Source organism: Dipodomys merriami, unplaced genomic scaffold, assembly GCF_024711535.1.
Source record: "Dipodomys merriami isolate MVZ:Mamm:240054 unplaced genomic scaffold, mDipMer1.0.p SCAF_14, whole genome shotgun sequence".
Taxonomy (NCBI): domain Eukaryota; kingdom Metazoa; phylum Chordata; class Mammalia; order Rodentia; family Heteromyidae; genus Dipodomys; species Dipodomys merriami.
Window position 1 is genome coordinate 39596785 of NW_027202715.1, and position 13080 is coordinate 39609864.

General features: G+C 44.4%; 1 protein-coding gene across 1 annotated transcript; it reads right to left on the minus strand.

The window, feature by feature from the left end:
* Positions 1-579: 579 nt before the first annotated feature.
* LOC138826183 (exosome complex component CSL4) lies at positions 580-13077 on the minus strand. Its single transcript, XM_070021338.1, has 8 exons — positions 13008-13077; positions 12782-12897; positions 7457-7531; positions 4839-4927; positions 3021-3054; positions 1961-2011; positions 1751-1835; positions 580-985 (listed from the first exon to the last, which is right to left on the minus strand). The coding sequence occupies exons 1-8, from the start codon at positions 13036-13038 to the stop codon at positions 879-881; spliced, it is 588 nt and encodes a 195-aa protein (XP_069877439.1). The 5' UTR covers positions 13039-13077; the 3' UTR covers positions 580-878.
* Positions 13078-13080: the final 3 nt, after the last annotated feature.

Sequence of the window (13080 nt, forward strand, 5' to 3'; positions counted from 1 at the left end):
ACTAGAGCCACAGCGCCACTTCTGGCTTTTTCTGCTTATGTGGTGTTGAATCAAACCAGGGCCTCATGCATGCAGAGCAAGCACTCTCCCACTGAGCCACCTTCCCAGCCCTGTACTTTGTACTTTCTTTCCTTTTTTTTTGTGCCCATCCTGGGGCTTGAACTCTGCCTGGACACTGTTCTTAAGCTTTGTTGCTCAAGGTAGTTAGAGATTTACCACTTGAGCCAAGCTCCACTTCTGGCTTTTTGGTGGTTAATTGGAGCTAAAAGTCTCACAGGCTTTCCTGCCTGGGCTGGCTTTGAACGGCTATCCTCAGGTCTCAGCATGATGAGCCATCGCCACCTGGCTGTCCTACTTTTCAATTCATACTTAACACTTATTGGGGGTACCACTCTATTAATATATTGTTTGTACCACTTTTCAGGACTACTCACATTCAGAACTATCTGGATTACCACATGCCCGTTACTCTCACTAAAGCATAATGTATGTGAGGGATGTGTAGTACCTGACCCAGTGCTTGGCACCTAGAAAGTGAAAGCACGTAGGAACTTGAGACAACTAATCAGACAACAGAAATTGGTAAAATTTCTTGGTCATAGTTAAAAAAATGTAAGGACTATCAAAAGGAATAGGCTATTTCCAACATCACTGAGTTTGCTGCTACCTCCAAAGGATAATTTTCACCACTCAAGGGCGAAATTTCACTAAGATGTTCATAAGAATAGTGTTCCAAATTTCTGAACAAATTTCTAGCAGCTTTTTCTAGAGGTAGATGCTGATTGATCTTAGCCATCTGAATGAAGACCATGACGTCTTGATATCTTTATGCATGTATCCTTGGAAATAGCTTACCCCCTCCTTGGGGTAAAAGGTGCTTAAGTCTGCAAGAATTCAGGCTGTACTCGGGCCACTTTCCGGAATTCCTTAGTGTGGGTCTTAGGGCACTGCATCTCACACCAGCTGATGGGAACCATCTGGACACCTAGAAGGAAAAGGGGAGTGTTGGAGCTGGGATCCATATGCTTCCTTGAGACCCATTTTCAGCTGGATATGCAACTGAAGTGTCAGGTTGGGATGTAGTTCAGTGACAGAGTGCTGACTGTGCATAAAGCCTGAATTCAATCCCTAACACTGAAAAGTTTCACCTAGTGAAACCCACCTCACCCAGAGAATATGGATTGTTTCTTTAGATTTAGGAAAATATTGCAATTGCAGACATATTCTGGGATATGCAATTTCTTTTTTTTTTTTTTTGGGTCCGGTCGTGGGGCCTGAACTCTGGGCCTGGGCGCTGTTCCTCAGCTCTTCAGCTCAAGGCTAGCGCTCTACCACTTGAGCCACCACGCCACTTCTGGCTTTTTTTCTTTTTGCTTATGTGGTTCTGGGGAATTGAACCCAGGGCCTCATGCATGCAAGGCAAGCGCTCTACCACTGAGCCACCTTCCCAGCCCCTGGGATATGCAATTTCATCAGTGTGCAAACAAAGCTAAGGCATCACTGGTATTTTGTTTTTGAGGGTCAAGTCCAGGAAGGGTCTCATGCATACTGGGCAAGTGCTCTGTCACACTTAACTGCAACTCCATCCCTAGATAACAGTTGTAGGGGACCAAATCTTTTGTTCTATTCACAAGTCACTATTCATACTTCAATGCTTTCTAAATAATTAAGAGGTCAAGGAATAACAATGGATTAACATCAAACGACAATTTCCAGTAAAAACTTAGGAGCAGATCATAGACCAACTCACCTGATTCACTGTGGGCTACCACCACTCCCAGCTCATTTTCGGCAGTGGTCAGCAGGTAGTTAGATTGTGCATCTCCTAGGGAGATCTAGCAAAACACTTGTGAAGGAAAATGATGGGTTTTAGTTCTTCCTTACCTATAGCCACTTGAGTTCTTTTTCTACCTCTATTTCTTTTGACAAAGAGCCAGAAATCTGTTAGAATAAAGGATACCACTTTAGCTAAGACAATGTCACCTGGACGGAAACTCTTATAAATTTCAACCTGCAAAGGAAGAACAACAGTGATAAGTGAAAGCTATTGATTAAGTCTACATGAAAATTATTAATCATCCCCCTTTCCTCACAGTAGAGCCAATCTACTTTGTTAGGTTTAGGAATTTTTTATTTCAATTCTTTATTCTTAAAAAAAAAAGGCTATTACTACAGAGAGGTTACAGTTATATCAGTCTGCTTTCTAATCCTGCTGGTGGATGTCAGTATTACTCAAGTCAGTGAAGACTTCACTTGCTCCTCTAAATTAAAGACTTTTAATTAAGTAACTTAATCAGCAATCTGATTTGTACAAAAGGCACTATAGTTGGTTTTGAAAAAGCCCAGGGTAGCCGGGCGCTGGTGGCTCACGCCTGTAATCCTAGCTACTCAGGAGGCTGAGATCAGAGGATCACGGTTCAAAGCCAGCCCGGGCAGGAAAGTCCATGAGACTCCTATCTCCAATAAACCACCAGAAAACCGGAAGTGGCGCTGTAGCTCAAGTGGTAGAGCACTCACCTTGAGCTGAAGAGCTGAGGGACAGGGCCCAGGCCCAGAGTTCAAGCCCCACGACCGACAAAAAAAAAAAAAAAAAAAAAAAAAAAGCCCAGGGTAAATCTGAGGAAAGAGCAAAAGATAGCTGGGCACGATGGCACATAAACCTATCACCTGGAAGACCAAAACAGGAAGATGAGTTCTGGACCAGTATAGGCTGGCTACATAGCAAGATGCTGTCTCAAAGAGAAATGAACGAAAAAAATGTCGAGAGAGGAATAGTGAGGCTTTATATGCTACAGCAGGAAAGGAATTAATTTCTACATTCCACATTCCCATAGACATTTGAAATTCTCTGTGATATTTTTTTTCCCCCTCTTTTCAGTCCTTGTGAATGAATAGAGTTGTAAACATGGTAAATAAGTGCTCTACTACTAAGCTACGATCCCAGCCCTCACTGGCATAATAATTGAGAAGTAATTCCTAAAGCCATGGGGGTGGGGAAAAAAAACAAACCAACCAACAACCTTGTCTTTTTCAGTTGCTCGGACATCTTCTTTCCTATTAAAAAAAAAAAAAAAAGTAACAGAAAGATTAACTGTGAGAAAGAATAATCTTGCAGATTCCTAGCAAACTAAAAAGCTATAAGAGAAGACAGAATAAGCCAAGATGGGCGCCCAGGTGCTACCACAGGATGAAGGGTGGAAAGGTCTCCTCGATGTGCACTGAGAAGAGAAAACAACTTTTGCCCGTTCTAGGATTACAGGACAGTAGTAATGATACATGAGTCAGGACAAGCAGATCGGATTTTTCAGGAAAAGATGAGGAACACTGTTGCCTCCGGAGAATGTGAAGAGAGGCAACACAGAACCACATAAAATCCTGAAGCCATGGGGCTGGGAAGGTGGCTTAGTGGTAGAGTGCTTGCCTTGCATGCCTGAGGCCCTGGGTTCGATTCTTCAGCACCACATAAGCAAAAAGAAAAAAAGCCGGAAGTGGCACTATGGCTCAAGTGGTAGAATGCTAAGCTTGAGCTGAAGAGCTGAGGGACAGCGCCCAGGCCCAGAGTTCAGGCCCCATGACTGGACCTTCCCCCCTACCCCCCAAAAAAAATACTGAAGCCAGAAAGGGCCTTAAAAGTTAATTATCTGAGCTGGATAGCAGTAGCTCCTAGCTACTCAGGAGGCTGAGATCTGAAGATCAAAGCCAGCCCAGGTAGGAAAGTTATGAAACTTTTTCTTTGGGGGGTCGGTTGTGGGGCTTGAACTTTGGGCCTGGGCGCTGTCCTAGAGCTCTTCAGCTCAAGACAAGCACTCTACCACTTGAGCCATAGCATCACTTCCAGTTTTCTGAGTGGTTTATTGGAGGTAAGAGTCTCATGGACTTTCCTGCCCATGCTGGCTTAGAACTGTGATCCTCAGGTCTCTGCTTCCTGAGTAGCTAGGATTACAGGCGCGAGCCACCAGCACCTGGCTTATTTTTATTGTATTATTATTTTGTGGTTGTGGGGGCTTGAACTCTGGGCCTGGGCGCTGTTCCAGAGCTCTTCAGCTCAAGGTTAGCACTCTATCACTTGAGCCACAGTGCCACTTGGGTTTTCTGGTGGCTTACTGGAGATGAGTCTTGTTGACTTTCCTACCAAGGCTGGCTCTGAACCACGAATATCAGATCTCAGCCTCCTGAATAGCTAGGATTACAGGTATGAGCCACCTGTGCCAGGCTTATTTATTTATTTATTTTTTATTCTGGTACCAGAGCTCAAATTCATGGCCTACAAGTGTTGTTCCTTAGCTTTTTTTTTTTTTTTTTTTTTGGGTCTGGTCGTGGGTCCTGAACTCTGGGCCTGGGCACTGTCCCTCAGCTCTTCAGCTGAAGGCTAGTGCTCTACCACTTGAGCCACAGCGCCAGTTCCAGCTTTTTGCTTATGTGGTGCTGAGGAATTGAACCCAGGGCCTCAGGCATGCAAGGCAAGCACTCTACCACTGAGCCACCTTCCTAGCCCTCCCTTAGCTTTTATACTCAAGCCTGGTGCTCTATCACTTGAGCCACAAGTCTACTTCTGGCTTTTTGATGGTAATTAGTGATGAGTCCGAGGGACTTTCCTGCCTGGGTTGGTTTCAAACCTTGATCCTCAGATCTGTTTCTTCAGTAGCTAGGATTATAGGTGTGTAAGCTACCAGTATCTGGCTAAACCTCTATTCATCTTCTCTTTCTGTCTTAACTTCTAGCATATTTTCTTTGGATAGTATAAGGGAGAATGGAAGTATAAATGGGAATCTAGTCTCTTCCACTATCCTTGTCTCATGGTAGATGCTGAGGCCAGTGAAGACAAGCCTATTTCTTACCGAATAGTTCCTCGAAAAGAATTCTTAAGTGGTGTGGATCCCACATAGAGGATATGTACTTTGGCAAAACGTGAATTGATGCTAGAGACCTGTGGAATAGAGAAGAGTTAACATCAGAGCATTCATTAGCAACTGTTTTAAGAAACACGTCTAAACTGGGTGTGCTCATGCATACCTGTACAATAATCCTAGTTAGTTCGGTGGTTGAGCCCATTTAGGCTTTGTAGAGAGTTAGAGACAAGGCTCATCAACTTAGTGACAATCTGTTTCAAAAATTAAAAATTAAACCTTAAGAGTAACACAAAGGTGCAATCCATTTGTGCCTCTGATCATATAGTATTTATCAAAATAAAAAAAAAACAAGCACATAATTCTAAAACAAATAGATAATAGGCATAGTAAAAACAGACCTTTAAGGCAAGGTGCTGGTTGCTCAGGCCTGTAATCCTAGCTACTCAGGAGGCTGAAACCTGAGGATTGCAGTTTGAAGCCAGCCCAAGCAGGTCCATGAGACTCTCATCTCCAATTAACCACCTGAAACCTGGAACTGATGCTGTGGCTCAAAGTCCTAGAGGAGTAGCCTTGAGCCAAAGAAGCTTAGGGACAGTGCCCAGGCCCTGAGTTCAAGCCCCACGACGGACAAAACAAAAACAAAAACAATCCTTTAACAGGTTTATTTGGAGGCCTGGATAATGGAGAGATTTAAATTTACATTTCAAGGTGAGGTGTGAGGCTCAAATACTAGAACACCCACATAATAAGTGAGTTCAAACTAAGTACTGCCTTAAAAAAAAAGTTTCAGCTGCTACATGACATTTGAAGCACTGCCTCAGCAGCTATTTTCAGTGCAACACATAAGATTTTCTTTAGTTATAAAACAAAGAAACTGAGAGTTACAAATTAGCTTAATCTGGCAGAAGGTAGTGTTAGTAATAATGCGTTACTCATCAGTATAGCATTAGTTTGTATCTCCTCCCAAAGAAGGAGTCTTCTGTCTCCTAGAAGATTTTAAATTTAATAGAAATACAAGAGAAAAACTTTTGCTTCTCAAAAACGTATCAAGTTAGATGTTCAAAAATAAAACTGAGCTGGGAATATGGCCTACTGATAGAGTGCTTGCCTAGCACACATGAAGCCCCAAGTTTGATTCCTTAATATCACATAATCAGAAAAAGAAGCGGTGTTGTGGCTCAAGTGGTAGAGTGCTAGCCTTGAGCAAAAGAAGCTCAGGGACAGTGTTGGGGAGGGGGTAAGCAAAAACAAGTGCTGGAGGTTAACAAACTTGTAATCCTAGCTACGTAGGAGGCTGAGATCTGAGGACTGTGGTTCAAAGCCAGCTGAGACAGGAAAGTGTGTGAGACTCTCATCTCCAATTAACCACCAAAAAGCTGGAAGTGGAAGTAGAGCTATAGCTCAATACCAGCCTTTAGTGAAATACTTGAGTAAAATACCAGCCTTGAGTGAAAGAGATGATGCTCAGGCCCTGAAGCCCAGTTCTGGCTTCTGTTGGGCACTGGTGGTTTATGTCTATAATCTAGATATTCAGGAGGCTGAGATTTGAGGACTGTGGTTTGAAGCCAGCCCAGGCAGGAAAGGCTGAGACTCTTATCTCCAATAAACTACTCACAAAAAGCTGGAAGTGGTGTTGTGGTAGAATGCTAGCCTTGAGCACAAAGAGGCTCAGGGATAGTGCCCAGGCACTTCTGCCAGAGAGCATGGCTCAAGCCCGTAATCCTAGCTACTTCAGAGGCAAAGATCAAGGGACTAAAGTTTGAGGCCAGCTCTGGCAAAAGAAAAATTTCGGGCTGGGATGTAGCTCAGTGGCAAAGCGCTTGCCTAGCAAGTGCAACGTCCTGGGTTCGATCCCCAGTACCAAAAAAGAAAAGACAAAAAAAAAAAAAATACAGTTAAAAGAAAAATTTCAAGAGTCATCCCACTGATGAGGAGAGGCAGTCCAAAGAGGACCCAGGTACAAAGTGAGGAGCTATTTGAGAAATAGCCAATGCAAGCCAGGTGCTGGAGGCTTACAGCTATAATCCTAGCTAACTACTCAGGAAGGTGAAATATGAGTACAGAGTATCAGAATCAACCCAAGCAGATAAATCCACAAGAGTCTTATAGTAATTAACTAGCAAGCCCTCCCTCCCCGAAATGGAGGCAAGGCTCAAGTGGTAGAGCACCAGCCAGGAGCATTGGGAAAAAAAAAGTCCTCCTTATCACCCTCTGGCACTTCTGTTTCTCAGACACAAGTAGAAACTACATTCTAAGAGACAGCTTAGTGAAAGAACTATGTAAGCCTGAATTTGGCGGCCTTGTTTATTATAGGAATCTTTAGGCCTGTCCAATCTAGTGAAACAAACTTCATCCCCCTTTCCCCTCTTTTTTTCCCCTTAACTCCCTCACCCCTTTCTTTCAGATAGAGAGCATCTTGCTATGTAGAGAAGATTGGTCGAATTCAGGCTAGCCTAGCCTTGAATTCGTGATCTTGCTTTCAATCTTCTAAGTACTAAGATTATAAGTAACTACCATATGGCACAATGAAATTCTAGAATGGTCATGGCTCTTTGAACATGTAGTTCTAAATGGTGTCCTAAATGCAGAGGTTAGGACAAACTTACCTTACAGGTGACAATAGCTCCCACATCTGGCAGTAACTGAGACTCTGTCTCTCGCATCACAGATACCACAGGAAGCTATACAGAGAATAAAAAATGAATGTCCTGGCTAAGACTTTTGTGGTTTGTGCATAAAATAGAAATGCCTTGAGGTCACAAAGGTAGATAGACCTTTAAGATTCATTTATACTCCAGATCAGAGAAAATCAGAAATTCTAAGAAATAGTAGGGCAAGAGGCCACTGAAGAATGCTGCTTGAAAAAGCTAGGTACGATGGTACATGATTGTAATCCCAGTTGTAGAAGCAAGATCATCTTGAGTTGGAGGCCAACCTGGGAAAAAGCAGTGACAAGATCCTGTCTCAAAAATAAAAGTAAAAGGTTGGGTAGTGCAGTTCAAGTGGTAAAGTATTTGCCTGGCATGTTTAAGGTCCTGGATTCAATTCCAGCACACCTCCCCCCAATGCTACTGTAATTCTCTAGTCATTCCGGATTGTTCTGTGTTTTGGTGATATTCTTAGGATTTCTTGATATACAACCATATTGTCTGTAACCATGGATAACTGGAGTCTTCCTCCAAAGTTATAATGCTTCTATTTTATTGCACAGAATTTCCAAATACATGTCTTTTCAGCCTGGCATTGGTGTAATCCTAGCTATGCAGGAGGCTGAGATCTGAAGGCTGAGATCAAGGTTGGAAGCTTGCCTCGCCAAAAATGTTCATAAGATTCTTACCTCTAATTAACAACCAAAATTCTGGAAGTAGAGCTGTGGCTGAAAAGGTAGAACAGCCTTGAACAAAAAAAGCTAAAGGAGGGGCAGGGAAGGTGGCTCAGTGGTAGAGTGCTTGCCTTGCATGCCTGAGGCCCTGGGTTCGATTCCTCAGCACCACATAAGCGAAAAGAAAAAAGCTGGAAGTGGCGCTGTGGCTCAAGTGGTAGAGCGCTAGCCTTGAGCTGAAGAGCTGAGGGACAGTGCCCAGATCCAGAGTTCAGGCCCCACGATCGGACCCCCCCCAAAAAAGAACAGCTAAAGGACAGCATCCAGGCTCCAAGTTCTACCTTCAGTACCTACACACACATACATACACATTTAAGGTCCTGGATTCAATTCCAGCACACCTCTCCCCAATGCTACTGTAATTCTCTAGTCATTCCGGATTGTTCTGTGTTTTGGTGATATTCTTAGGATTTCTTGATATACAACCATATTGTCTGTAACCATGGATAACTGGAGTCTTCCTCCAAAGTTATAATGCTTCTATTTTATTGCACAGAATTTCCAAATACATGTCTTTTCAGCCTGGCATTGGTGTAATCCTAGCTATGCAGGAGGCTGAGATCTGAAGGCTGAGATCAAGGTTGGAAGCTTGCCTCGCCAAAAATGTTCATAAGATTCTTACCTCTAATTAACAACCAAAATTCTGGAAGTAGAGCTGTGGCTGAAAAGGTAGAACAGCCTTGAACAAAAAAAGCTAAAGGAGGGGCAGGGAAGGTGGCTCAGTGGTAGAGTGCTTGCCTTGCATGCCTGAGGCCCTGGGTTCGATTCCTCAGCACCACATAAGCGAAAAGAAAAAAGCTGGAAGTGGCGCTGTGGCTCAAGTGGTAGAGCGCTAGCCTTGAGCTGAAGAGCTGAGGGACAGTGCCCAGATCCAGAGTTCAGGCCCCACGATCGGACCCCCCCCAAAAAAGAACAGCTAAAGGACAGCATCCAGGCTCCAAGTTCTACCTTCAGTACCTACACACACATACATACACATTTAAGGTCCTGGATTCAATTCCAGCACACCTCTCCCCAATGCTACTGTAATTCTCTAGTCATTCCGGATTGTTCTGTGTTTTGGTGATATTCTTGGGATTTCTTGATATACAACCATATTGTCTGTAACCATGGATAACTGGAGTCTTCCTCCAAAGTTATAATGCTTCTATTTTATTGCACAGAATTTCCAAATACATGTCTTTTCAGCCTGGCATTGGTGTAATCCTAGCTATGCAGGAGGGTGAGATCTGAAGGCTGAGATCAAGGTTGGAAGCTTGCCTCGCCAAAAATGTTCATAAGATTCTTACCTCTAATTAACAACCAAAATTCTGGAAGTAGAGCTGTGGCTGAAAAGGTAGAACAGCTTTGAACAAAAAAAGCTAAAGGAGGGGCAGGGAAGGTGGCTCAGTGGTAGAGTGCTTGCCTTGCATGCCTGAGGCCCTGGGTTCGATTCCTCAGCACCACATAAGCGAAAAGAAAAAAGCTGGAAGTGGCGCTGTGGCTCAAGTGGTAGAGCGCTAGCCTTGAGCTGAAGAGCTGAGGGACAGTGCCCAGATCCAGAGTTCAGGCCCCACGATCGGACCCCCCTCAAAAAAGAACAGCTAAAGGACAGCATCCAGGCTCCAAGTTCTACCTTCAGTACCTACACACACATACATACACATTTAAGGTCCTGGATTCAATTCCAGCACACCTCTCCCCAATGCTACTGTAATTCTCTAGTCATTCCGGATTGTTCTGTGTTTTGGTGATATTCTTAGGATTTCTTGATATACAACCATATTGTCTGTAACCATGGATAACTGGAGTCTTCCTCCAAAGTTATAATGCTTCTATTTTATTGCACAGAATTTCCAAATACATGTCTTTTCAGCCTGGCATTGGTGTAATCCTAGCTATGCAGGAGGCTGAGATCTGAAGGCTGAGATCAAGGTTGGAAGCTTGCCTGGCCAAAAATGTTCATAAGATTCTTACCTCTAATTAACAACCAAAATTCTGGAAGTAGAGCTGTGGCTGAAAAGGTAGAACAGCCTTGAACAAAAAAAGCTAAAGGAGGGGCAGGGAAGGTGGCTCAGTGGTAGAGTGCTTGCCTTGCATGCCTGAGGCCCTGGGTTTGATTCCTCAGCACCACATAAGCGAAAAGAAAAAAGCTGGAAGTGGCGCTGTGGCTCAAGTGGTAGAGCGCTAGCCTTGAGCTGAAGAGCTGAGGGACAGTGCCCAGATCCAGAGTTCAGGCCCCACGATCGGACCCCCCCGAAAAAAGAACAGCTAAAGGACAGCATCCAGGCTCCAAGTTCTACCTTCAGTACCTACACACACATACATACACATTTAAGGTCCTGGATTCAATTCCAGCACACCTCTCCCCAATGCTACTGTAATTCTCTAGTCATTCCGGATTGTTCTGTGTTTTGGTGATATTCTTAGGATTTCTTGATATACAACCATATTGTCTGTAACCATGGATAACTGGAGTCTTCCTCCAAAGTTATAATGCTTCTATTTTATTGCACAGAATTTCCAAATACATGTCTTTTCAGCCTGGCATTGGTGTAATCCTAGCTATGCAGGAGGCTGAGATCTGAAGGCTGAGATCAAGGTTGGAAGCTTGCCTCGCCAAAAATGTTCATAAGATTCTTACCTCTAATTAACAACCAAAATTCTGGAAGTAGAGCTGTGGCTGAAAAGGTAGAACAGCTTTGAACAAAAAAAGCTAAAGGAGGGGCAGGGAAGGTGGCTCAGTGGTAGAGTGCTTGCCTTGCATGCCTGAGGCCCTGGGTTCGATTCCTCAGCACCACATAAGCGAAAAGAAAAAAGCTGGAAGTGGCGCTGTGGCTCAAGTGGTAGTGCGCTAGCCTTGAGCTGAAGAGCTGAGGGACAGTGCCCAGATCCAGAGTTCAGGCCCCACGATCGGACCCCCCTCAAAAAAGAACAGCTAAAGGACAGCATCCAGGCTCCAAGTTCTACCTTCAGTACCTACACACACATACATACACATTTAAGGTCCTGGATTCAATTCCAGCACACCTCTCCCCAATGCTACTGTAATTCTCTAGTCATTCCGGATTGTTCTGTGTTTTGGTGATATTCTTGGGATTTCTTGATATACAACCATATTGTCTGTAACCATGGATAACTGGAGTCTTCCTCCAAAGTTATAATGCTTCTATTTTATTGCACAGAATTTCCAAATACATGTCTTTTCAGCCTGGCATTGGTGTAATCCTAGCTATGCGGGAGGCTGAGATCTGAAGGTTGGAGATATGAAGGCTGAGATCAAGGTTGGAAGCTTGCCTGGGCAAAAATGTTCATTAGATTCTTACCTCTAATTAACAACCAAAATTCTGGAAGTAGAGCTGTGGCTGAAAAGGTAGAACAGCCTTGAACAAAAAAAGCTAAAGGAGGGGCAGGGAAGGTGGCTCAGTGGTAGAGTGCTTGCCTTGCATGCCTGAGGCCCTGGGTTTGATTCCTCAGCACCACATAAGCGAAAAGAAAAAAGCTGGAAGTGGCGCTGTGGCTCAAGTGGTAGAGCGCTAGCCTTGAGCTGAAGAGCTAAGGGACAGTGCCCAGACCCAGAGTTCAGGCCCCACGATCGGACCCCCCCCCAAAAAAAAAGGACAGCTAAAGGACAGCATCCAGGCTCCAAGTTCTACCTTCAGTACCTACACACACATACATACACATACATGCACACATGGACACACACACACACACACCTCTTTTCTCCTTCGTTCATTCTATTCTTTCCCTTCTTTTCCTGTTTTCACCTCTTCTTTCTCAGCAGGATCAGGTTGGCCTCCAACTCCAGAGAACCTCTTGCCTTAGTTTCCTGAGTAGCTAGGACTAATTACAGTCACACACCACCACCCCTCATTGAATTTAAAGTCTAGTAGAGGAAGAGACTAGTGGGAAAATATGACCAACTGTTTAGTTTTTAAATGCTTGGAAGGAGACAGATACAAGTCTTTTTGAGTGTTTAACAAAACTATTCCTTTCAACACAACCCCCCTTTCCTTAACCAGTGCATTTAGAGGAGCTTCTCTGAGAGGCTATATGAAAGAAGTAAGAGTTGCATAGATAGGTTAACGAGAAGGGAGTGGTCTATCTGGATGGCAAGTGCATAAAGGGGTCTGGGGAAGGAGACAGTTTGGTGCATTAGCGATTTTCAAAGCTGCCAGCAGGGCCAGATGAAGTCAGAGGAGACAGTGGAGTTTGGTAATTAGATAGGTCTCATCTCACTGCTAGGCTGGACTAATCTCAACTTTCGTCTGTTCTTTTTCCTATCCACGTTCCCGAGCGTCACCAGCACAATCAAGCGACATCAGTTGAGCAGATAGATGTGTGTGGCTGCTCAGGGCACAGCAGCCGCGATCACAGCTAGGAGAAACGGAGAACAAACCATTCAATCGAAGGAGTACTCAAGACGCGTCCGCAGTGCTCGTGCCTAAGGGCCAGAACTCAACGGCAGCTTAAGAGAAAGACAGTATCATTACAGCCCCAGGACCTGTGCAGTCACAGACAGACAGACAGACAGACACGGCATCAAGAGAGAAGGAAAGTCGTTTACCGCGCCGTTCTCGCTGGTCTTCGTCAGGCAGCCGACAAGCGACGAAAAAATGTAGCCGTGCCGGGTGTAGGTACCGCTGCCCGGGCTGGCTTCCTCCAAGTTGCACAGACGTTCGCCTGAAGAAAGAACGCTGCATCGGACACAGGCTTCCAGAAGCTGCTGATCATCCAGCCTTCCTGCCTGTCAGGAATTTTTCCAGAACTTCGTGCGGGAATCACTCACTTACCTGGAATACAGTATCTCACGGGTGGCGCCATGACTGCCGTCGTTCCACACCCTGTGAAGCCTGAGATAACTTC

What these genes read in the sequence shown, in the direction of transcription:
- LOC138826183 (XM_070021338.1), bottom strand. Translation starts at nt 13,038, where the DNA reads ATGGCGCCACCCGTGAGATACTGTATTCCAG. An exon ending in TCTTTTCGAGGAACTATTCG is followed by an intron (nt 3,055 to 4,838) that starts GTAAGAAATAGG and finishes TTTTTTTAATAG; the next exon opens with GAAAGAAGATGTCCGAGCAA. An exon ending in GGTAGCCCACAGTGAATCAG is followed by an intron (nt 986 to 1,750) that starts GTGAGTTGGTCT and finishes TTTTCCTTCTAG; the next exon opens with GTGTCCAGATGGTTCCCATC.